This window comes from Antechinus flavipes, chromosome 5 (assembly GCF_016432865.1).
Source record: "Antechinus flavipes isolate AdamAnt ecotype Samford, QLD, Australia chromosome 5, AdamAnt_v2, whole genome shotgun sequence".
Taxonomy (NCBI): Eukaryota; Metazoa; Chordata; class Mammalia; order Dasyuromorphia; family Dasyuridae; genus Antechinus; species Antechinus flavipes.
Window position 1 is genome coordinate 191091701 of NC_067402.1, and position 23671 is coordinate 191115371.

The following is a 23671-nucleotide window of genomic DNA, read 5'->3' on the forward strand; positions in this document are numbered from 1 at the left end:
AGAGGAATTTTTTAAATTAATATTTTCTATTTCCCCTTAAGCCATGATTAAAATCTCAGAAAAAAAAAATTTAAGACACACTTGATTTTTAAAGACTATTAAAACTTTATATGGAGATTAACATTCAACATTCGAGGTTGTGGTGTAAATAAAAAAGAGAGAGGAAAGTTAAAGAATTACCTGCTGGTGGCAGTTTTGTTTTCAGAGGCCTAGAATTTTAAAGCTAGAAAAGGCTTTAGAGATCTAGTCCAATCCCTTCATTTTACAGATAAGGTAACTGAGGCCTAGAGGGATAACAGTGACTGAATTAGGATTAGAATTTGAACCACCTGATCAATTCCAATCCTTTGATTCATGTTTTTTTCATAATAGTGATTAGTGGAGCAACAGATAAAGAGAGGCACAATGCAGAATTTCTCAAGGATTTGCAATTGAAATCTTCCTGGGTAATAAACTAAATCATAAATTGGGAAGGTTTTTCAACAGCACTTCTCTTTTAAAAAGCTACATATTATAGACCATTACATACAGGAAGATTGTGATTTTTTTCCCCCTTAATCTTAAGAGAAGATAATTATATAATCTCCCATCAAAATGTTGTGTTTTCTTGTCTCTTATTCAAAAAAAGCTTTCTAAATATTTACTATAAATCTTTCTTATAGGACCAAGCCCCTTTTGTCTTAGGTTAAATTGAACATCTAATAAAGTGCCTTGTTTTTGGGCAAAAGTGAAAGGATTTAGGACTTATTTAAAATGTGAAGCACTCTCTCACACCAACATACTGCAAGGATTTAGTTGATGAGGCCTACAAAGTAGCCTAAAGATTCTTCTGGGATCACACAGCTAATATCAGAGGCCCAGCTTCTACATAGTAAGTAGGCCTTTAATGTTTGTTGAGTTAAATTCTAATTACTACAGTCAAAGTAAGTGTTTTCATAGTGTAATTTCACTTCTATTAATGGGAAAGGGGTGGGGGGGAAAAGAGGGATACTGGTCAAAACATTGTGTTTGTGGTAATTGTTAAACTTTTAAAGTAACATGAGAGAAAATGAACAAGAAGAAATGGTAAAATATGGATACTATTCAGATTGTTACCTAATTTCCAAGGAAGAACTTTCTATTACTGGATATCTTATGCCTTGCATCTCTGGGTACCCAGAATAGATGTCATCAAGTCTACACATTAACATTCTCGTACCTCACTTATATAAGATTACTACATCTCTCCCAGTCCCTGTTCCTTGAAATCGTTGTGGGGGTTATGTTTATTCTTTTAAACAATTCCAGGAGCTTGGTTATTTCATTTCAGAGATCCTAGGTAACAGTGGAAAGAGCATTGGATTTGTCATTAGAGCCCTGGGTAATAATCTTGGGTTTTCATAATTTAAAAGTATCTGTATGATCACTTCTCTAGGCCTACTTCCTGGTCTGCAAAATAAAGATTGGACCAAGTAACTTGTAAGGTGTTTTTCAAACTCTAAAATTGCATGACCCTTAAAACTAAATGGAGAAGTAGGAGAAATGAATTCTGACCAATATAACCTTCGTTCAAATTTGGCCCATACTTTTAAGATCCTTTGCCAATTCATGGTTTGTGTCTGTATTAAAGTCATCGAAATATTAGATGTAATGGCTTCAAGAAGCAGCCACATCAGTACAACTCATTTAATAGCTATGGCAGTTTTATTTATTGATTGCTTGATAGGGAACAATTACACATTACAAAAAAGTTATACTTGGCTCAGTAGGCAATCTTTAAGCACAGCCATATTATTTAACAGAAGAAAAAAAAATCCCTAAAGCCTACCCAATAGAGCATTTACAAATGCACAAAACATGCCACTTTGGCTTTTATATTTTCTAGATTTTAAAAAAAATCTTTTTTAACATAAATAAGTTAGTATAATTTTCTCAGTGTCTTTACAGAGTTATGTACACAGGTACATTTTAAAATGTTTCATACACATACAGCAATGTAGAAATACTGTTTAAAGATGCAGTATCCATTTCCCTCTTCCACCAGCAACTACTGATCCATTCTCACTTCCATCAAACACATCACATTCCTCTGGGTGAAACAGCCAAGACAGAATGAGAAATTTAAAAAGTATCCCATTATTTTTTTTTTTACCTTGAATCTCAAGATTTTTTTTTAATACCCAAAAAGCATTATTTAGGCCATGTTTACAAGCACAAAATGAAGGAAATGTGTAGACAGTTTTCTAGCTTATCTGATAAGTAGATTGCCAATTTTGATCATTCAGAATTCAGTCAATTTTGTTTTTTAACTGAATTATGTGGATTGTTTGCTTAAGCCTTAATTAGCTGGATAATTACTTCACTTTAAAGAGGTTTCCACTTTATAACCCTCTATTTTAAAAAGCTTTTGCATTAACATAATGGACACATCAGACCTCCTGATTCTTAATAAGTGTAATATAATAAACAGTAATCAGCTGTTGACTTTTAAATTGTTGCAATTAAAAAAAAAAAATCAGATCTCACTGAAAGGGATATTACATCTTTAAAGGAAAAGCTTAATCACCACCCCCAACCCAAGGTTGCTCCTTTTTATGCAAGTCATACATTTAAATTCTTGCTATATAATTTGAAGCAAGTTTTTTTATTTTCTTCATATCTTGGCCCTCCCCAATGCCTCCCCTTTCCCAAAGTTTATGTGCTACATAAAAGATAAAAACTATATACACAGGTAGTACAATGAAGCAAATAAGGAAAAACCTAATTGCATGATGCTACATCCAATGCTTTTAGAGGCACCTCTTTTAAGAGAGCCTACAATTTTAGTGTTATTGTGTTGTTGCTTTTCAGTGCTTAAACAGGATATCCATTCCATGAAGACATCGATATGTATTCTTAAATTTAATTTATATCTTCCTTGTTTCATCAAGCTCTGGTATATCCAGTGAACAAGGACATATTCTTAGTTCTGCAAAACAAAAGATTAAGGAGAAAAACTGCATTAAGGGTATTGATCCAGCTAATTCTAAGAGCAGCAAAATAAATCACTACACTTGGTAAAAATTATTTTCTCAGTGTCTTGCTTGCTCAGTGGCTTGAAGTGGGTGGATTATATACACAAGCTAAGGTAGAAGGCTAATAGTGACAGATAGATGAGATCATCTCTGCGGTCATTCATTCTTCCAAACTGAGACTTGTAAAGATTTTTAAGTAGTAAAGCTAATTCAGTTTACCTTAATTGTGTATCTTTTCCTACCACCATCCCACCTCCCCTTTCCCCCATATGAAGGAATCTGGAATTATAGGAATTCTGGATTGATGACAGGGAATAAAAGGAGAGATACAGAAGGACAAAATAAATTATAAGAATGGGGAGAAAAAATCCAACAACCCCACTAACTCACCTTTATTAGAAAAATACCTAAGTATAGACTAAGAGGAAGCATGATATAATGGATCTTGGAATCATGAAGACTAGGGTTTCTGATTTGGAAGTCATTGAAAGTCTCTACCCTGGGCAACTTTTTTTTCAGACTATAAACTACAGAGATGAGTTGCTGATCTACAAGAACACTGAGAATTGCTCACATGGTTTGGTGATCAGTAAAAATAATAATAATAATAATAATAATAATAATAATAATGTGGTGCAGTTAAACTGTATGAAAATACAGTTGTGGCCCTTGAAGCCACTTCATCCAGCCGAATGACCCTTGGTGATATTTTATGCCTATATCTTAATCTAATAAGGCAAAACATTTTAAAGCTCATCCTTGTTTCTTGTGATGGATATGTAACCAGTTGTGGGGTTCTGTTTTGTTTTGTTTTGAAGTCACCAGTGTCCAAGTAAACATTTCTAAAGATTCTTTGCATTCATTCCTGCTTGGCTGAGTAAGACAAGACCAAAAATTTATTAGGATGTGATACATAAAGACACATGAAAGAGATATACAGTAGCACTGAAGATATTGACATCTAGTGAATTAATAATTTTCATCCAATTTCCTCCACTATATAGAGATTCTATAAAGCCATCTTTCCACAAATCCTTCAAGTGAGCATTTTATATTGTGTAGGGGTTATATACATTTAATTTGTGTAAAAAGAAAATTTGAAGTGACTTTCCGTTTTTTTAAGAAATAAAAACAATACCCCCCTCCCATCTTTAAAGTGTCCTGTGTCTCTATATTGTACAAATTCATTGTTATTTGATAAATGTTTATTGTGCATTTATTTGGCAGCCACTGGTAGTCACTGCTAAAGAATACAGGGAGGAATAAGCCTCAGTTTCTACTCTTAAGCAGTTTTCAATGACTAATAGAATTAGCTGGCCCGAAGAATTAAAGCTTCCTAAATAGAGCTTTGGGGACTGAATTATTCTGTCTTTAATTGATCAGATTCAGCAGATTATTGCAAATCACTTTTCTAAAGCTAAGTAGACACAGTCTTAGCCAACCCTGATATTTATTATTCCTTTTCCCCTTCAAATACCCAAATAGTGAGTTGTTCTAGCACAATTTGCATATACATGCTGACAAGTTCCAGATTGCTTACAGGGAGAGAATTCATTAACTTTTACTTTGCAGCACTTCAGAGCTGTGGAAAAACTTTTGTGGGTAACTTTTAATGATTCTCTGTGTTCTATTGCATAGATTTCCTTCACCCTCCAAAAACCCAGTAGAAGTGGTGTGACACTAGAAGGACCAAAATAAATAAATTGCACATGCCACTTCATTCTACTTTTAATCTTTTCTGTGAATCACTGGAGCTCAGTTTATCCTCAAATGAAAAGATGAAACCCATTTGTTTCCCCTTCTTCCTTCTGCGTTCAAACAATGACTTTATTTGAAACCACTGAAAAAATAATAAAATCTTAAAACCTCTGCTGAAGCAGGGAACAACCACAGCCCTTATTTAGAACTGAAAACAAAAATCTCATCTTCCAATCAAGTTTTTGTGAGGGTTCAAAAGAGGATGATCTCCCTTCACGAGGAACTATATCCAGGACAAGAAATTCTCATCCAGGATGCTTCCCTTCACTCCGGAGTAACTGTTTAATTTGTCTAAAGAAAAGGTCTGTCTGATGGAGGAAACTTGATGAAATTCAACGACCTTTTCCCTTACTCTTTGCCTATTCAACCCGCACAAAACGTGTATGAGGGGAGGGGGAAGAATCGAAGGGGGTCTGAAATACCCTTAACTAGCAAACTTCTTAGCCATGGACAGCTAATAAAATATGGTGAGGAATTTGCAGAGACTACCAGATCCAGCAGTGCAGTTTGGTTTCATTTCTGAACTCTAGCTAGGCAACCCACCTAAGTAGTTTACGTTTGATGTCTTCTGAGACTGGGCTTCTTGGGCGTCTGCTCCACTGAACTAGCATTGGGAGAAGTGTCTGTAACCTCTTCTTCAGTAATGTTGGCTCTTTTGTTTTGAGGTGAAACATCTAGCAGGGGAAATTTCGAAGGGGAGGGGGGGGAGACAAGCAACAGATTTTATTAAAAGCATTAGCTAACAAAAGTTAGCCAGGGGAAGGGGGGGGGGGATACTACCACCACCCACAATCCTGGTCAATCGCTGATTTTCTTAAAATCTTGAAAATATTGTTTGCTATTAACAAATACCTCCTCCCCAGGTTCCCGGTACCTATCGAGGGATCATATAGCCCAATCTTTCACAGGGGATAATCGGGAACATCCTAGCTGCAAGATAATACTTAGGTCACTCACATACCTTATGATGGCAGACTGGGGGAGGGGACAGGTGTTTTAGGAAGGCTATGGGTTTTAAACGTTAAGTTTACAGATAAACTTTTACACCGACTGGCAAAAAACTAGTAGTCTTTAACTTTAAAAGAAATGAAAACTAGTTAGATGATAGATATCACCGGCGCATAAGGTTAATAGCCTCAGCTCCCGATGGAAAAACCAAGAACTGCGCTGGTGTTCTCTAGACACAACTTCGGGGACGGACCTCCAGTAAAGTCAAGGAGTGGCCCAGACAGACCGAGTAAACAAGGGAGGGGTTTGTTTTATTTTAATTTTAAAGGAGCGATTACCATCCGTGGCTGGTCGTTTCCTCGTCTCAGTGCACTGGTCTGCCAAACTCGTCTGGCTTTCGGATGCACCCTCAGTCTTTTGATCTCTTAAGTGGGTGTCCTCTGAGATTCCCTGAGAAGCAATAAAAAACCCCGTTTGGCGCACTCCGTTTAGATCCCCGCTCTGCTGGCCGGGCCCCTGGCATCTCCCTTTGGGGTTCCGCGGGGGCCTGAAATAAAACTCGGGCAAACTATCTTTCTCCACAGGTTGCCACTCATAATTCCCCTCCAAGGGCTTGTGATTCCGAAAGTCGAAGTTCCACTTGCGCTGACAGTCCTCCTCGATATCCCTGCAATGCTTCTTTAAGTCCTGCGTTAAATCTTCATGGTTTACTGGGCCGAAGAGGTTGCGGCAAGCTGAAGGCTTGGGGTACTCAGCCGGCCTGCCTTCCATCCGCTCCAGGGTCGGGCTCCCGTCAGAAATACGCACGTTTGACATCGTCCTCCCTTGTCTCCACTCAACTTTTTAAAACGACAACAACAACAAAAAAAATCCGAACACGTAGCCCCTTTTATATAGGTCCCGCGACTCCAGTTCGGGGCCAAGGGAAACAAACAACCACCAATAATTACACAAGCTTTAGGATCAGTGTTGGGTTTGGGGGAGGGGGCAGGGGGGAAGCCCGGGAGAGCCAGCAGAAAAGTCTCTCAGCAGATCAAGTGTAAGGGAGAGAGGGAGGGAGGGACATAGGGAGGGAGAGGGAGGAGGGGAAAGGGAGGGGAAGGGAGGGGAGGGGAGGGGGGAATTGGAAAAGCCAGTCCAAGACCTAGCCGGTACGAGCCTGTGGGTTTCCCAAACCGAGCCGCGGAGGAAACAAGACAGAACAAACCAAAAACACTTGGCTGATCTCAAAAGTCGACGTGTAGGGGAAAGACTGAGAAAGGAAAGGAATATAAAAAGACACCCAGAAAAGCCGAGCACTTTTTTTAGTTGCCCAATATGGCGGTGAAAGGGAGGCTGAAGAAGGAGAAAATGATTGACATTGCAAATCTATTTAAACAGAGGAAGGGAACCATTGGCTGCGGCGTCGGGAGCCACCCCGCGGAGGCTGGCTCGCTAAGTTTAGGCGCTTTGCCTTAAGGTAGTCCGGGCGCAGTTCTGCTGGACACCGCTCGGCGCTACCGAAATCGTGAGACTTGCGAAGCAGAAGAATGGGACTTGTGCGATTTTGAGGTATCGGGAGGGGGGAGGATGGGGGTGGTCTGTAGTGAGCAACACTCCCAGGCCAATGTTTGAAAAATTAAAAGTCAAAAATAAAGAACAAATGGGAAGTTAATGGAGTTAGGCGAGCGCAGCTATAATCTCGGTTCCGATCATGTTGTTCCTAGTTTGACCTACGGGCGGAGGTGCCGGAGACCTCGGGAAGAAGCCTGGTTCCATATAGTTTGCCTGGTACCAAAAAAATCTGCTCATCTTGCTTGGAGGTACCCTCGCCAGGTTGGGCTGCGAAGGTCAGAAAACATAAAGGATGTGAAAATCGCCTGCCAGAGTTGAAGGGGAGAGGGAGGCGAGGGGGCTCGGAACTCAGGGTAGTGATCCAGCTTGGCGCTCAGGCTCAACTGGGAAGCTCCGTGGCTAGTACCGACGTCTCCCTTCAGAAACAGCCTGATAAGGTGCGGAGGAACCTAGGGAAATCGGGAAGTAAACAATAGTAACTTTCCCCAGAAAAGTCAGGGCTGGTGAGCAGAGCTTGAGCGGACTAGAGTATTTAGAAGTCCTTGGGTAGGAAAGAAGAACAAAGGCTAGGAAATGACTTTAGATAAAAAGAGGTCTAGTAAGAATCGTCTGGAGCTAATCCCAAGATCAAAGGCTTTGCTGCTATCCCTCCTAGAGTGTAGGGGAAATGATGTTCCTATAAATGTAGAAACCTGTTTCTGTCTCTTTAAATTCTTCAACCGTTTTCCAGATTGTAGTAATTTTCTCCACCTGAGACCAGCCACTAGCCAACAATATCTTTTCCTCCAACTGTTCCCTCAGCTCTTTCTTATCGTTTCCCTTTTCTCAGTCATCCCCCTCCCAAACAAAACAAAACAAAACTGATTAACTGCACCTCACCCAGGATGAAAATTTCAGATGCAAGCGGATTTACCTGCAAATTACCGTAAGATTTTTATTCTTTACTGGGCTAATTATTAAACTACTACTATCTTGTCAGCTCATATAAACTAGAGATTATTTGGATACTTTCCCAGTCTGTCCTCCTCTGCAACACTGGTTCCAAGACAAACCTTTTCCCGCCCCTGCCTTCCCCCCAACCATGCTTGGGGAGTTTAAACAGGAAAATGGAGGGAGAGAAGGGGGAGGGACAGAAGTAAGATTTGACCCCCATATAGGGGGTTGTCTATAAGTTCCTACACTCCATATACAGATTTCTTCATATGAGTCAGTTAATACGTTTCAGTATTATTTATTGGAGGCTGTTTTCCTTCAACTATAAGGTAGCATCATGTTTTAAATTTGCGTTGGAAGAGTTTGATGTAGATCTGTATCTGATTCTTGAATTTTCAAATGATCTGACCCATGCTTTTCTTTGCTGAGGGCATTGTTTGGGTTGGGTTTGTTTGGGGGTGGATTATTTTTCCCCCAAGGGAGTAAGGTGGGAGGGAGGATGGGGAGCACCATTTGCTCACTCTTGAAGAAAAGATTGGCTTATATTGGCGGGAGCATTGATTATCTCTTTGGTGTAATGGGAAGTGGTTTTGATCCTGTGGAATATAGTCCAGCACTTGAAGTACAGAGAAAATACCAAAGAAGCAGCACAACATCCAGAGAACACGTGTAGGAGTCAATGACAGAGGACAGGAAAGATTCTTTCCAATTTTTAAACATTCAAGACATTTCTTTTTTTATTGTTCTCATTCTAAACTTGATGTATGCCAATAAACCCAAACCTTATACAAAGAAAAACGGAAAAAGAGCATTACTTATGAAATGAGTCAACTGTACATAGGGTTAAAAAATGTTTAATTCTTAACTTTCAAAGCTATTCTCATTGTGTGTATTTCTAAGCCTCTTTTGTCCATTTTAAATTGTTGATTAACATTCTTTTTCTCATTTTTTTTGGAGGGTACTATTAGTCCTACTACATCTCACAAACCCCTTTTCCCAATTTAAAAAAAAAAAAAAACCTTCTCTTGTAATAAATTAGAATTGTAAAACAAAACATTCATATGAAACAGAAATTGACCATGTCTGCAAATGTTATGTCCCATTCTACACCTCTACTCTATTCACCTTTCTGTCAAAAGGTGACATTTTATGCACTGTCTTAGGAGTCATGGTTGACCAAGTCCTTCAAGGTTGTTTTTCTTTACAGTTTTGTAGTCACTGTTTACATTGCTTTTCTAGTACTCCTTTACTCTTCAGTTCATCTCTTGGTAAGTTTTGCTGAATCTTCCCAGATCATCCTTTCCTATGACCTGATAACATTCCATCATATTTATAAACAATTTTTGTTCAACCATTCCCCCAACTGATAGATTTCTGGTTCATTGCTACAAAAAACAAATGCTGCTATGAAGATGTACGTATGAATTTTTTTCATCTTTCTTTTATCTCTTCAGGATACATGCCTGTGTGAGGTATTTCTGAGTTAAAGATTATACATAATTTAGTGACATGTGGTTTTTAAAGAGAGTTTTCTACTTGTATCTTGCCAAAGAAGTGTTCATGCTTTGTAAGCAGAAAATCTTCAGAACCTACAGTCTTCAGTGTTTTCCTATGTATGCCTCAAGGCCCACTTCTTCCTCTCAATTTGTCTGTGTCTCAGAAACTCTTGGGTAGAGTTTGGAAAGGTCAGTAGGATGGAGCTTGATAGTCTGGCATTCAACTATGTCACATATTTCTGCATGTGAATTTAAAAAAAAACAAAATCTGAAGAAATCATTCAAGAAAGCAAGGTAATTCTAATATTTTTACTTGCTCCTTTTCTAAGAGTGGTAAATATATTTTAACTTTTACACTTTCTGTTATTGTTTGTTTCTTTGGGAGAGACCTTTAATAACAATTACAGTAATAATATTTCTGTCCTTTTATAAAATTAACATGTTTATTGAAGTTAGTCTGTAAAAATTTAAGCTAGTATCATTCCACCTTAAGAAATTCAAACTGCCTGCAGAATGGTTGTATTTTGGGGGGAAACTGTATAATTTTTTTTTAATTAAGGCACACACATCTGTGTGACCAATAATGAGAAGCGAAGGCTTATGTTTTAGTGACATAGAAGCATTTTTTAAAATACTATAGAGCCTCCAAGAAAGAGGTATCCGAAATGATCATGGTACCATTCTTTTCCTTAAAAAAGAGAAGGAAAGAAAGGAGAATACTTTGCAGGAAAACAATCCAGAGTAACTTCCATGTGTATTGGGGACCTTCAAAGACTCTTAAGTTCACAGAGGTCTGAGGGTTGATCTCAAAGGAGGCATTATTGTTCTTTGCTCCCACTCTGGAGTTTTTACTTTGGGAAAATTATGAAGAAACCTTAACTGTAGCTCACCTGACCTTTTTAAATGTAGGTAACAATATCCCTTAGTTCTATATGTCATTTAATATAAAACATAGTTATTGAAAATGCGCAGCCCTTATTTCACCTTTTACATAGAATTCTTAAGAGTCACAAGGACCCAAGCACAGAAACAAAGCATTCAAAAACACCCTTTAAATTGTCCTACACCCAGAAGGTAAAGTCACTTCTGGGGAATCTTGAACAATTAAATACTCCCATTGGCAGTCTTAGTGTCAGACAGATGCCTAAAAGTCTCTTTTGTTGGGGAAGCTGAGGTTACTGTTTCTGTTGAGTTCAAGAATACCAACTGCAGTATGGCTAAAACCAACCAAATCTGACACCGGTATGGTGAGCCCAAGGGAACAAGGGACCAAAAAAAATACCTGGAAAGGGACAAACTGGCCCAGGTTAAAAAATGGAGTGGGTTAAAGCTTCTCTGCTAATTAGAAATAGAATTGAGCATGGCTGTTAATCTTTAGATAGATAAATACATAGATAGACATGTATATATACATACATATACATATATATATGCACATGTATATATGGATGAATGTATATGCCTATATGTGTTTATATATGCTCCCACCCATCCATTTTGCATGGCTATGCTAGAAAGTGATCCTCTAGCTCCTCTATCTTCTCCAGTAGGCATTGTTAGGAATTTTTTTTTCCCTCCAGGACAGTGTCTCTTAATATTTGTCTTCACTATATACACAAATAGCCAGCAACACAATACAGATAAATGGAACTATTGTATAGCACTGGTACATGATATAAACAGCAAAACAATAAAATAATTCCTAAGTTGATACCATACAGTAATTAATAGATTAACTGCTAAACATGTAATTACATATAAAACAAACACTCCTTAAGTAAACATTAGTATTTCTATAATAAACAAACATTAGTATTTCTTCCCCATTTCACCTACAACATCATAGGTTAATCTGTACACAGGTCAGATAGATCTTTAGAATGCTCTTGTGACTTGCTAATCTATCTGTCCCTATACTTAAAGTAACACATGATATGGACTGATCATATTCCTTAATATAACTATAATCTTATATTCATAAATATGAATTTGTAGAGGGTTTGGGTTGGTTATCGTTATTACTAAACTTTGTGAGGAGTCTAAATGGCTGAAATTTTAATCAGGAAATGTGGCACATCTGGGTTCAGTCTATTCCCATTGTCAAAACTAGGTCCAAGTGAGGCTCTTAGATTTAGTAAACAGTGTCTTCAGTGGAAATGTCACTTTCAAAGCCAGTACTTGCTTCAGAGAGATTTAAAGCTGAAGAGCTGCCTTTTATTTAGAATCTATTGAGATAAATGTCCATAACATGTTTCCACTTGCCTCTTACAGAGTCTTACTAATAAGACTATAAATTGTCTTTATAGGGGCCCACCAGTCTCCGAGGTTGTTGTGCAAACAAGCAAGTTGCTCAATGTATGGATAGCCTACCATTGACCTGCTAACACATGTATTCCCATGCCTCCTTCCATTTTTTTTTTTTTTTTCAGAATTCTAGCTAAAAACACAACTGATTGATAGGCATCTCTCAGTCAACAAAAAATATATTGGTTGTGAATGTTTGCATGGCTTAACATGACAAAGCACAAGTCAGTAGGTAGGCAAGGAAGGCTTTCATTTGTGCAAGTACAGCCTGTAGCATAATTCCCAGTAGAGTCTTGTACAGGTACTAAAAATGCTACATATTTACTCTGAGATTATTTTTCTGCTTTCAGGGGTCTTATATGTAAAATAATGTGCAGTTGAAATATTCAAGTTATTGATTTCCTTGGGATAGTAAAGTCTAATTCTAGGCTTCTTTATTTCCAAAATTGGTATTTCCTTGAATAACATGCCTCTCAAATCTCTACTTTGGTCAAAATGGATCTTGGCATGAAATCCATACACTGAGAAATACTTCTTTGAACTTGGAGTGAGGAAATCCTGGTTTCAAATCTGACCTCAGATATTTATTATCTTTTTAATCCTAGGCAAGTCATTTAATTTCTAATTTGTCTGTTTCCTCATCTGCAAAATGAAGATAACAAAACTACCCTACTTTCCAGGCTTATTGTAGTAAATGAGATAATATTTATAAAGTACCTGGCACATAATAGGTACTATATAAATGTTACAATTACTGTAATTAGTTACTAACATATTGTTTAGAGGAAGTCCCAAGTGGCCAGCTACGTGTCTCACTTTATTGTAACCCAGCTTTTTGGGTGTCATATATATCTTTCACTCCTTTAGGTATCACCATAGCTTCAGGGGTCACATGTCCTTTGGACAAAGCATCCAGTTTTCCCTAATGAGTAGTGAATGCTAAATTCATATTTGGCAGGTGTTCCTACCCAACTGTAGCAAGCAGCATAAAATTAGTCACTGATCAAAATATGTCAGTTTGTACTTATATCTTGCTCCATGTATATATTCTTTGATCTTTTCAGTAACAACCAAGATGTTCAGTTTGTAGATGGAAGGGTGAATCTTGCTATCAGAGAGTAAATCTGAATTAGCCAATACATCTGGTTTCTGTGGCCATCACTCTCTTGGTATAGCCTTGCTCTCAAGATTCCAGATTGGCATTGAAGACAAAAGACTTCTTTGGATCTATCAACTTGGTGCTTACAGGGAACAGTTAATTAACTTGGTTTGGTCGAATTTGTCTATTGATTACCAAATGACTTGAAGCATTTTAGGAAATTTGGTTTTATACTACAACAGAAATATATTATGTACAATAAAAAAAAAAAAAGCCAAAAATAGGCATTTAAAAAGACAAGATAAAAATGAAATAAATATAATTTAAAAATAATTTGAGTAATAATTCAAAATCCTTTTGTTCTAAATTAATGACATTTTCTTGAGAGCAGTGGGTGAGATTGAATATGGTTTATTATTTTTAAGAATCTTGGGTCAGCACTTCATGATGATGATTTAAATGATTAAAGCATTTTAACTTATGTTTTCTTCAGTAATCTGTTTTAATAATCGCCCTAGCTGAAAAAGATACCACACAAAAATACGTACATCCAAATGGAAGAAGTCCTACTTGTTTTTGTTTTTCTTCCCGGGTTATTTATACCTTCTGAATCCAATTCTCCCTGTGCAACAAGAAAACTGTTAGGTTCTGCACATATATATTGTATCTAGAATATACTGTAACCTTTTTAACATGTAAAGGACTGCTTGCCATCTGGGGGAGGAAGTGGAGAGAGGGAGGGGAAAAATCAGAACAGAAGTGAGTGCAAGGGATAATGCTGTAAAAAATTACCCTGGCATGGGTTCTGTCAATAAAAAGTTATTTAAAAAAAAAAAAAAAAGAAGAAGTCCTACTTGGCTACATTTGCATAATAGCTATTTTTTTCAAACCTGTCTACTAGTTATGCAAAAGTTTTTGGTAAAATTGAGCCAGTAAATTTCTATCTTGATATATCCTGATTTTTTTACATTTTTAATTAACAAATGGAGACAACATTTACTGATACTATTTGGAACATTTTTAAATAGGTTAGAAAATTCTGTTTCCCAAGTTGTTTAGATATAAAGATGAGTTTTCATAGGGGACAATTACATTATTTTTGGCAACAGTTACATAATGATAGCAACATTTTCAAACGTAAAGTGTTTTCAAAATGTTCTATCTATAGCATGAGTTTCTTTGAAAAAGCAATGACTTTCTTACTGTGTTCTTAAAATGTCACCTTTACCATGAACTCAAATTGATTTCTATAATTTATTAATATATGTTTAAATAAATTTATTTTTTAATCTGCTAAGTAATATATTATTCAATAAACATTTGTTAAGTGCCTTGACATTACAGATCATCAAATTTGGAATATTTGTAATTTTGTTTAAAAAGATATATATGACTTTAAATGTAGCAGTTCTTTAAAACTCTTTATCAAATGACCAATAAAATGTGTGCTATAAATACAAATATATATATCTAGATTCCCGCCTACTGTCTATCTCATTAAGAAATGTTATAAATATTTTACTATTTAAAGAAGTTATTTTAATACAAATTAACCATGGGATATTCTGTAGCACTTTGTACACTTCTACAATAGCTTATCTATAAATGGTGCTGTGAATGAATTTTACACATGATGCTTCCTAATCCTTTATTTATTCCACCCAAATCAACTTCTCCAATATTAACTGTGATTATATAGTTTTCTAATAAAACATTGTTTACATTAGGGAAGTAACATTATTAAGAATATTTTTTCCTATTATCTCTCCTTTAGTAACCTCTCTCCAAAAGGACTTTTACATGTATTTAACAGATGAAACAATATAGCAAATGCCAAAAACTTTAAACATGTTCTTTTATCCAGCTTTATAGCAAAACTCACATACTGCAATTTGAATACTTGCTTTTTCAAATTTTTGACATTGTTTTCTATTTGGCTGACAAATTGGCTGACAAAGGAACATTTTAATTTTTCATCATATTGTTTTCCTTATGTTATTTCAGCCATTTTTACCATAGTATGGAGAACAAGTGTTTCTCCAGTGGTGTAGCTTTTCCTTTCATTGTTATTTAAGGAACCAACAAAAAGGCTTCTAAATATTATTGACATTGGTAAAATTTGGAAAACACTAGATTATCATGTGGCTTTAGAGATTGCTGGAAAAATTTGTAGAAGTTTGTCTTTGTGCTATGGATGCTTGTTTTCAAAATGTTTTGCTAATTATTATGACTTCCTACTATGACTAGCTAATATTTCAAGGCTTAATATATACTTAGGGTAAACTTCATCATTAATAATAATAGATATAAATCCATATTTCAAATCTTCTTGATTTTTTTACTTGTCAGATCCAATTCGGGTATCATTATTTTTTCTTAATGTCTAACAAGATGTTGCTACTTCTTGTTTGATCATGCTTATGTTATAGTAGTATCTTTGTGGTTTCTTTTTTTTTCTTTTATTTCTTTGTTTTTTAAAATAATAGCTTTTTATTTTCAAAATACATGCAAAGATAATTTTCAACATTCAATTTTGCAAAATCTTGTGTTCCAAATTTTTCTCTCTCCCTTCTTTCCAGCCCCTCCCCCCCCCATACAGCAAATAAGTCAATTATATGTGAAACATGTGAAATTCTTCTAAATATATTTTGTGGTTTCTTTTCAGAAATCTTTTAAGGCTTCTTATCAGTTTCATCCAAATGATATAATTTGTAAAGTTGCTTAGCTTGACAATGTAAATTGACATAATTAGCAATACATTAAAATAAAATTGTGACATTATCATTGTCAATCCCTCAATTTTGTGGAACTCATCAAGATACCTTTCTTATTACATGTGACATGTAACCATCATTGAGCATAGAGATGGGCTGAGGTACCAGGATCAGACTATTAATTTCTTATTTTTAGAGAGGGAAAAGCAAATTTTAAAAACCAGATTTAGCAATTTGAAAAATTGATGTTTGTACAGTAGCTATAAGCCAGAATAAGTTCATAGGGATGATGATTTCACCTTAAAAATATTTCCTGGGGAATATGGTAGACTTTTTCATTGGTGGTAATTAATTATCCTATTAGCTAGCCAATTAAATGAATTTCAGTAGTGAAAAATGACAGTCACCAAAGAAGGAAACTGAAACAGGCCAGGGTCTTAATCAATGGCTGTTTCCATGCAATGTAAAACCAGCTGAGAGGAGTTCACCATCACTGTGATAATAATTTAGGACATCAGAAGTATCTGCATTGTGGGTAAGAAGGGAAAATTTTCCCAATGGCTCCTATACAACTGTGTATCTGGGTTGCAGATTATGACCACCTGGATGGAGTAGCTGAAAACCAGTGTGAGAGGAAATAGTTATGGCACTTAGACAGTGGGATACCACAAAAAGGGTAAGTGTTGGGCAACAGGTGTGATACAGTAGTTTTTGAGACAATTGGTTACTAAGGTGAGGGTAGTATGTGACCCATCTTCTAATTGGTTGATACTATATCCAGATGGCTCATTTTGTATACTTCAATGAGTACACATAACTCACTGGAGACAACTGCTTTCTGGAAGCTGGTACTTCAATTATCAAATTTAGAAATTCTTGATCTCTTGGGAAATTTTAACCATGCATAGAAAGACAATTCTCATGAATTTAGTTTCTTATACCTATTAAGAAAAGAAAATGGAAAAACGGAAGACATCCAGGAAATGTGAGTCCTAAAACTATTCTCGGGTTACCTGGACAACAATAAACCACTTGCTATATGCTTCTGCAAATATTTTCTGCTGAGACTGGATTGCAAAGAAATAAAAAATTTTTCTTTTCTCCTTTTCACTCTTAGCATTGAAATAAAAAGAAATGAGCCAATTCACAGTTCACTCTAGAGTAGGGGGAAAGCATGTCATCTCTAACAAGTATCCTTGACTCCATATTAGTAATTTTGGATACAATTCAAGTCACTAAGACCAGTCAGAAATTTTTCCTGCATTCCTTTACAACAAGAAGCTAGAGTATCTGTCTACATTTATGGAAGGTCCTCTTCCAATAAAGGAGGTACTGTCCTAGATCTCATCAAGTATATTGGTAGAACTCATTAAATTGATCAAGGATTTCCTGATTTTTAGTGAATTCTAGTGGATTCACAGAGAAGTCCTTTCTAAAGTTCTGGTTGGAGAGATCTCCATGAACAGAAAAGACCTATTTCCTTTGTCACCTGAACATTGAAGTTATAAACCATTTCACAAAATCTTGATTGGAGATAGCTCCATAAACAGAAAACTACCATTTCCTTGATCCCCTGAACACTGAAATTATAAACCACTTCACAGACTGTCCTTATCTTAGAAGTTGAACTAGAATGTGTCACTCACTGAAGCCTCAAGAAAAAGATGAAGGAATATAATATATATAAGCATCTCACACTAAGCCTGATGAGCCAATTTCCTGGTAATTGAGATTCTATTTTGGAACAAAATAAGAGACTCATTAGTCATTCTACAGTTAACGTAAAAAAAAAAAAAGATATTTGAATTAGATTTACCATTAAATTGTAAACTCCTTGAAGTCAGGGACTGCTTTTTGCCCTTTTTCTAATCCTTAGTGTTAGCATGATGTCTGGCACATTATAAGCACTTAATGTTTATTGACTGAGATTTACATATCCATAGAAAAGATATTCAATAAGACTAGACATTGAGGTCACCTATAATTTATTTCACTAGATAAAGTTCCTTTGCTTGATATATCCATCAGCCAATCATCAAAGACCATGGCTGGAGTTCCTTGTGACTATTTTGTACTCAGATGACCAGAAAAAAATATCAGCAATCTGCGATGACCAGAAAAAATGTCAGCAATCTGAGCCAGCCAATATCTAGGATGGTCTCAAAAACTAGGAAAAAAAATAAAATAACAGTCTAACTTGTAAGGGGATATGATAGTGCTACTACACTCCACCCATTGGGAGTAAGGTCTTTTAGCAAAGCTTCTTTAAAATGTGAGTCATGACCCTATAGAGAGTCCTGTAACTGAATGGGGAGATCTTGAAATTATGATTTATTATTAATAAATGTTTGATTTGTATACCTGTTTTATATATCTAAAAATCAGGGTCATGTGAAAATTTCTTGGGCTTAAAAGAGTCAGGAATGGGAAATGTGTAAGTTCTGTTCTCAAGAATTTTCCATAACTTAAATGACTTAAAGACTTACTGGCAACTCCTGACTTTTGGTATTTAGAAAACCTTATATAGGAAGTAATAAAGGAGGAAGAAAAAAGTAAATAGAAACACAGAAAAATCAAAATAACAAAACATTAGTGATTAAATCAGGAAGGTCTAAATCCCAACTCTGTACAATCCAGTTTATGTGATATGTGGTGAAATTTGGCTATTGCAATGTGAAAATGTGACTAACCGTAATCAGGAGGAAAACTGGAGATAGCAGGGCTACAGGAAAGACTTTCCCAAATACTTAAATGATCCTCATCGGAGGTTAGAGAGAATTACCTAGTACCACCACTGAATTAGTGCTTGCTGGACCAGTAGCCATAGTCTCTCCCTTCCTAGGAGTCCCATGATAATGGCAAGGGACAGGAAAGAGGGAAGGAAGAGACACAAAAATCTTTACCCAATGAAGTCTATGAGAAACTGCCCACCTTCTTTTGTGGGGCTTGGTTAGACACTTTCAACTTTCTTGCCAAAAGGCAAATCTTTCCCAACAATATCACCCCTTAGTCCTCTAAGTCCTCCCCGGGGAGTTGTACAGTGATGACTGGATATAATTTGAAGAATCAATCATTCTCATAGTATAACATTTGTTGTGTCTCATACCAGTGTTCACTCAATTCTAGAACTGCTTCACTCCCAGCACTCTGGTACCCTTGTGTCTGCCTGATCTTCCAGAGTTGATTGCTACTGTCCTATGCCCTGACCTCCAATATCTGAGATGCTGTCACTGCTCCTGTACACCAGGGGGCAAGAGAAAACCACTATTGAGACCAGAATTCTATTACTCTGTGCTGATCTTTGTAAGCATTGCCCCTTGTATTTAAAGGAGTACTTCAGGTACTGCTGGGACCTGATTCTAACCTCCTATGTTGAAGGAAGGGCACAAAGAAACATAAAAAAGCAAGCAAGTAAGAAAGAAAGAAAGAAAGAGAGGGAGGGAAGAAGGAAGGAAAAGAAAAAAGAAAAGGAAAGATAAAAAAGAAAGAGATACTTCTAGGTCAGTACATAGGCTCCATTTGCCACATGCAAGCAATATCCATTTCTATTAGGATTGAGGAAATATACCTGCAACCTGAACTATGCATTCTGTAGGACTGGAATTTCCTAAGAAAATTACAACTTACAGTTCTTAATTTAAGGACAAGAGTGGGAACTTTTTTTTTTTTTTTTTTTTTTTTTGCTGAGGCATTTGGGGTTAAGTGACTTGCCCAGGGTCACACAGCTAGGAAGTGTTAAGTGTCGGAAGTCAGATTTGAGCTTAGGTCCTCCTGACTTCAGGGCTGGTTCTCTATCCACTGCACCACCTAGCTGCCCCAGGAGTAGAGACTTTTTGAACTTGTAGAGTACCTCTGCCTATCCTCAGCTAATTAAGTTGGGGTGCAATTTGCACAACTGTTCATATTCTCAATTCCAAGGAAAATTAAGTATTGTTCTTTCAAGTGGCTTCTCCAGTGGCTTGCAAGAAAGAATCACCATAAAATCCATGTAATAAAATTTGGGTTAGTTTCTCAAATTTCAAATTAAAAAGACAAAACCTCGATTTCTTCAGCATAATTATTAGACAATTCTAAAATTTCAAAGATGCCTTAGTTTGCATTCTCTCACTGTCAGTGAGTGGCTATCTCTTCATTTTGTTATATCCCTATATAATTAAATGACCAAGGATTACAAATTCAGCTTCATTGTTATTTCCAAAAAGGCAATCAAAACCAAACAGTTCTTCCCCTATCCCATAAACATATAATTCTTTTAAAACTAGGAGGCATCTTCTTTCAGTAGGACTACTCCAAGATAATTGAGAGAGATGATTATTAGAAAAACAAAAACATCCATTCCCAGCAAAAACAAAATACAACTATTAAAAAATTGGCATTTTCTAAATTTTTTTCAGTCCCCAGAGTACATTTGTTCTAAGTTTCTCTGAAGATTAACTGAGTTCTGAAGAGCAATCCTTAGTGATACCTGGAGGAGTCTTAAAATACCAGACTGGAAGGTTCACCTTAGCCATAGGTCCTAAAAGCCTTTTTTTTTTTTTCAATTATTTTCAAGATGCAGGTTAGTTTGTTTGGGGGGAGGGGAGAGGATGGAGATGGTAGGAGGGTAGAGACAGACACTTTGCCATACAACTAGTGCCAAGTGTCTGAATTTGAACTTGATAGGACCTCCTGACTATAGGGCCAATGCTCTATACACCGTGCCATCTAGCTGTCTCTTCAAGGTCCAGTTCTTAAGAACACAGCATATTGTCTCTTTTCTTGCAAAAAGATCCATGTGGGTAAGCAACCATTTCTAGAAGTATCACCAAAATCACCAGAAGTATGAAAAGAAATTCTGGCTTACTTTTGGCACTGATGATTCTGTACTTCAAGGAGCTCATTACATTCTAAACCCATATGACTATACCAATTATTCTAGCCTGGATCTGACTCAGGCCAATTCTTTGGGAGTTTAGTTTCCATGTTATTCAATAATTAACAAAAAGATTTACTTAATGTAGTGGGACCAGGATATTGAACAAGAATAGGCATTGAGAAAATCTCACTTTGATTCAGTTTGATCAAAGCACCCTTTCCTGAGTTGCCTATTGTTTTCCATCAGCCAAACTCTTAGAGAGTAAGTCAGGAGTCCCATGGAGCTATTTGGTACTCAGGTGTCCAGGAAGTGATGTTAGTGATCTGAGCCCTTACTTCCCTGAGTCAATCAAATTTCCAGGATAGGCTCAATACCATTTAAGGAAAACTAACTTAACTTGTATGGGGGGTGGAGGGATGTGCAGAGAGGAATTAGGATTTTGCTCTTACCACATTCCCTTTTAAGAACAACGCTCTATATTCAGCAGGCTTCACTGAGGCAGTGAGAATTTGCCAAGTGTAACAGAACAGTGACCCAGTACCTATTTATGTGACGATGAATAACACTCCTAATTCATATACTGATCACAGAAGTTCAGAGTTACAAGAGACTTCAGTAGCCATCTAGTTGGTTAGAATTCCTACTACCATATAATTGATGAGAAGTTATTCAGCCTTTTCCTGAAGACCTCTTATCACTTTTTGAAGCAGGCTATTCCATTTTTAGATGGCTCTAATTGTTAGGAAGTTTTGCTTTATAACAAATCTACATCTTTTCTACAACTTCTACCTTCTGATCCAATTAGAGCCAATCAAATATTTTACATCATAGCTTTTACCATAATTGAAAACAGCTGTAATGTCTCCCTTTAGTTCTTTATTCCAGGCTAAAAATTCCCAGTTCTTTTAACTAAAATTCATTTGTCATGGACTCAAGGTTTTCACCATTTTAATATTCTGTTTTTGCAGCTTATCAATGTACCATATGGCCCAGAGGCTCTAGTAATGGTCTCTAAGCTCTAGAAACAGGCTTATTCTGTTTGGTAAGTTAGCTCTGATAAAAGAATTCCAAGAAAATCTCCTATGCAAAAGTTAGATATAGTTCGTGTTTAGATTCTCCCTAAAATATGGGTAAAGATTTCCTTTCTGGAAAAGTCTTTAGTATACAATTTGGCAATCAAATTATAATAGGACCAGCATTTGCCTGTCCTCCCATCTATGAGATGAGGAGGCTTTACCTAAAAGAAAACAAAGTTGCTCCTGGGATCTGATTTGATTGGCCCACATTTTCCTGAGGCAATTTCCTCATCGATTAGACATTTAAAATGTTCTAGGTATGTGAAATCCTGGTCTGTCTGATTTAATGTGTATCTGAGACCTCATGAGTCATGATATCATTAAAGGCCTCCAAATTTTACTGCATGAACCATAACACCTTTCTAGATGAAGTTGAGGGGACCATTTCTAGAAAAACTAAGTGCCAATGTGTCCTTTTTTTTCATATTACTGTTTTAGGGCAAAGTAAATCTCTTATTAAATATTCAATGACATGTGAGTGCCTCATTTAATCTTAAAGTCGAACCTAAACTAAGAGGATGCTAGCATTAAGTTGTACCTTCAATATAAGTATAGGACACTTTTTTGTTTCTTAAATCATGAACCAGAAAAGAATTCAAGAAGACTCACAGGTACTGATGGATAGGCACAGAAAACAATAGCCTATCATACTCATTCTTCTTCCCAGAAAATAAAGTTGAGTTTATGGACCTATTAAGCATTCACTTCAAACCTTCGCCAACAAGTCAACTCACAAAGTCCAGATCTGCTGGCCAGCCAGAACACCTGTGATAGATAGGACCCTTAGATTTCTCATTTCTTGAAAGCAGAGACTGTTTTGCTTTTTCTATTTATTTGTATTCCCAATTTCTGACATGTCACTGATGCTTAATAAATGCTTGGGATTTGACATGACTTGCCCAATATCTTCCAGAAGTCCCTTTCCCCCTAGTATAAATTAGGCATGGGACTTGGAAGGGGGAGGGAAGAAAGGATGAGGTAAGAAGGAAGAGTGGATCAAGGCTTACATTACATTTCCTAGGTTATTGATATACTCTGATCATAGTCACATGGCTTGCTGCTTATGAAAAGGAACAAAAACGTACTATCTATTTGTGATCAAGGTCTCCCCGGCTTGGAAGATGTCACAAGACATCATTAGAGTCCTGCTGATGACTTTCCATATGGAGATAAGAGGATGAGAAGGCTGCAGCCACTCAAACTGAGCATTGGCACACTGGAGTATCTTTGTTTAATATCCTTTCTATGCTAGAGCTAAATAAAATTCTTTTTATTAATGGTTGAGTGACCTAAAGTGCCTTTATTTCATCCCAACATTGAATCTGAATGAATAGAGTTTTAGCCCGAGTCATTTCTGTCCAAACTCTCTTAAATTTTTCAGTTACAAGAAAATCTTGATGATCATATTCTTGGAGAAGCATGCTAATAAAATTTCCCAATGGGCATCTGGTACTCAGTTCAGGAAAGCATGAACTTATAAAGTCCCCACCATTGCTGAAAATGTTCATTTCTCAGGAGAGTTGGAAATGTCCATTTTTCAGGATTGTCACTGCTAATCTGAACTCAAGGTATGAAATAAAAAGCTGGAAGAAAATAGCTGGAGATGAAATTATTTTCAGATCTGCTTTAAACAAGCCTGTGTTACCATTAGGGAGGAAAGATTGGGCAGACAAAACCTCTTCTCCACTTTTTTGTAAATCAAAAGAAGAGAAGTATTGGAATACTATGAAAGAATCCTAAAAGAAAAAGATAGAGCCATTTTTATCTCAGCTCTTTCTGTGAGGTAGAAGATGAAACTCTTAACAACTTTTCCTTCCCTGAATTTCTTTCCAGTCATCATTGAAGTAGGTCCTATTCATTTAGGGGACCAGGAATTCTGATCAACCTAGCTATGTCCTTCTTAAGCTGTACAGCTTAGATTTGAATACCATATTCCAAATG

General features: G+C 36.5%; 1 protein-coding gene across 1 annotated transcript; it reads right to left on the bottom strand.

Moving 5' to 3' along the window:
* Positions 1–1661: 1661 nt before the first annotated feature.
* Positions 1662–7087, bottom strand: CDKN1B (cyclin dependent kinase inhibitor 1B). The gene is made up of 3 exons (XM_051963554.1): positions 6038–7087; positions 5295–5425; positions 1662–2947 (listed from the first exon to the last, which is right to left on the bottom strand). The coding sequence occupies exons 1-2, from the start codon at positions 6513–6515 to the stop codon at positions 5304–5306; spliced, it is 600 nt and encodes a 199-aa protein (XP_051819514.1). The 5' UTR covers positions 6516–7087; the 3' UTR covers positions 1662–2947; positions 5295–5303.
* Between the last annotated feature and the right edge of the window lie 16584 nt (positions 7088–23671).

What these genes read in the sequence shown, in the direction of transcription:
- CDKN1B (XM_051963554.1), bottom strand. Translation starts at nt 6,515, where the DNA reads ATGTCAAACGTGCGTATTTCTGACGGGAGCCCGACCCTGGAGCGGATG. An exon ending in GAAACGACCAGCCACGGATG is followed by an intron (nt 5,426 to 6,037) that starts GTAATCGCTCCT and finishes TTCCCCTGCTAG; the next exon opens with ATGTTTCACCTCAAAACAAA.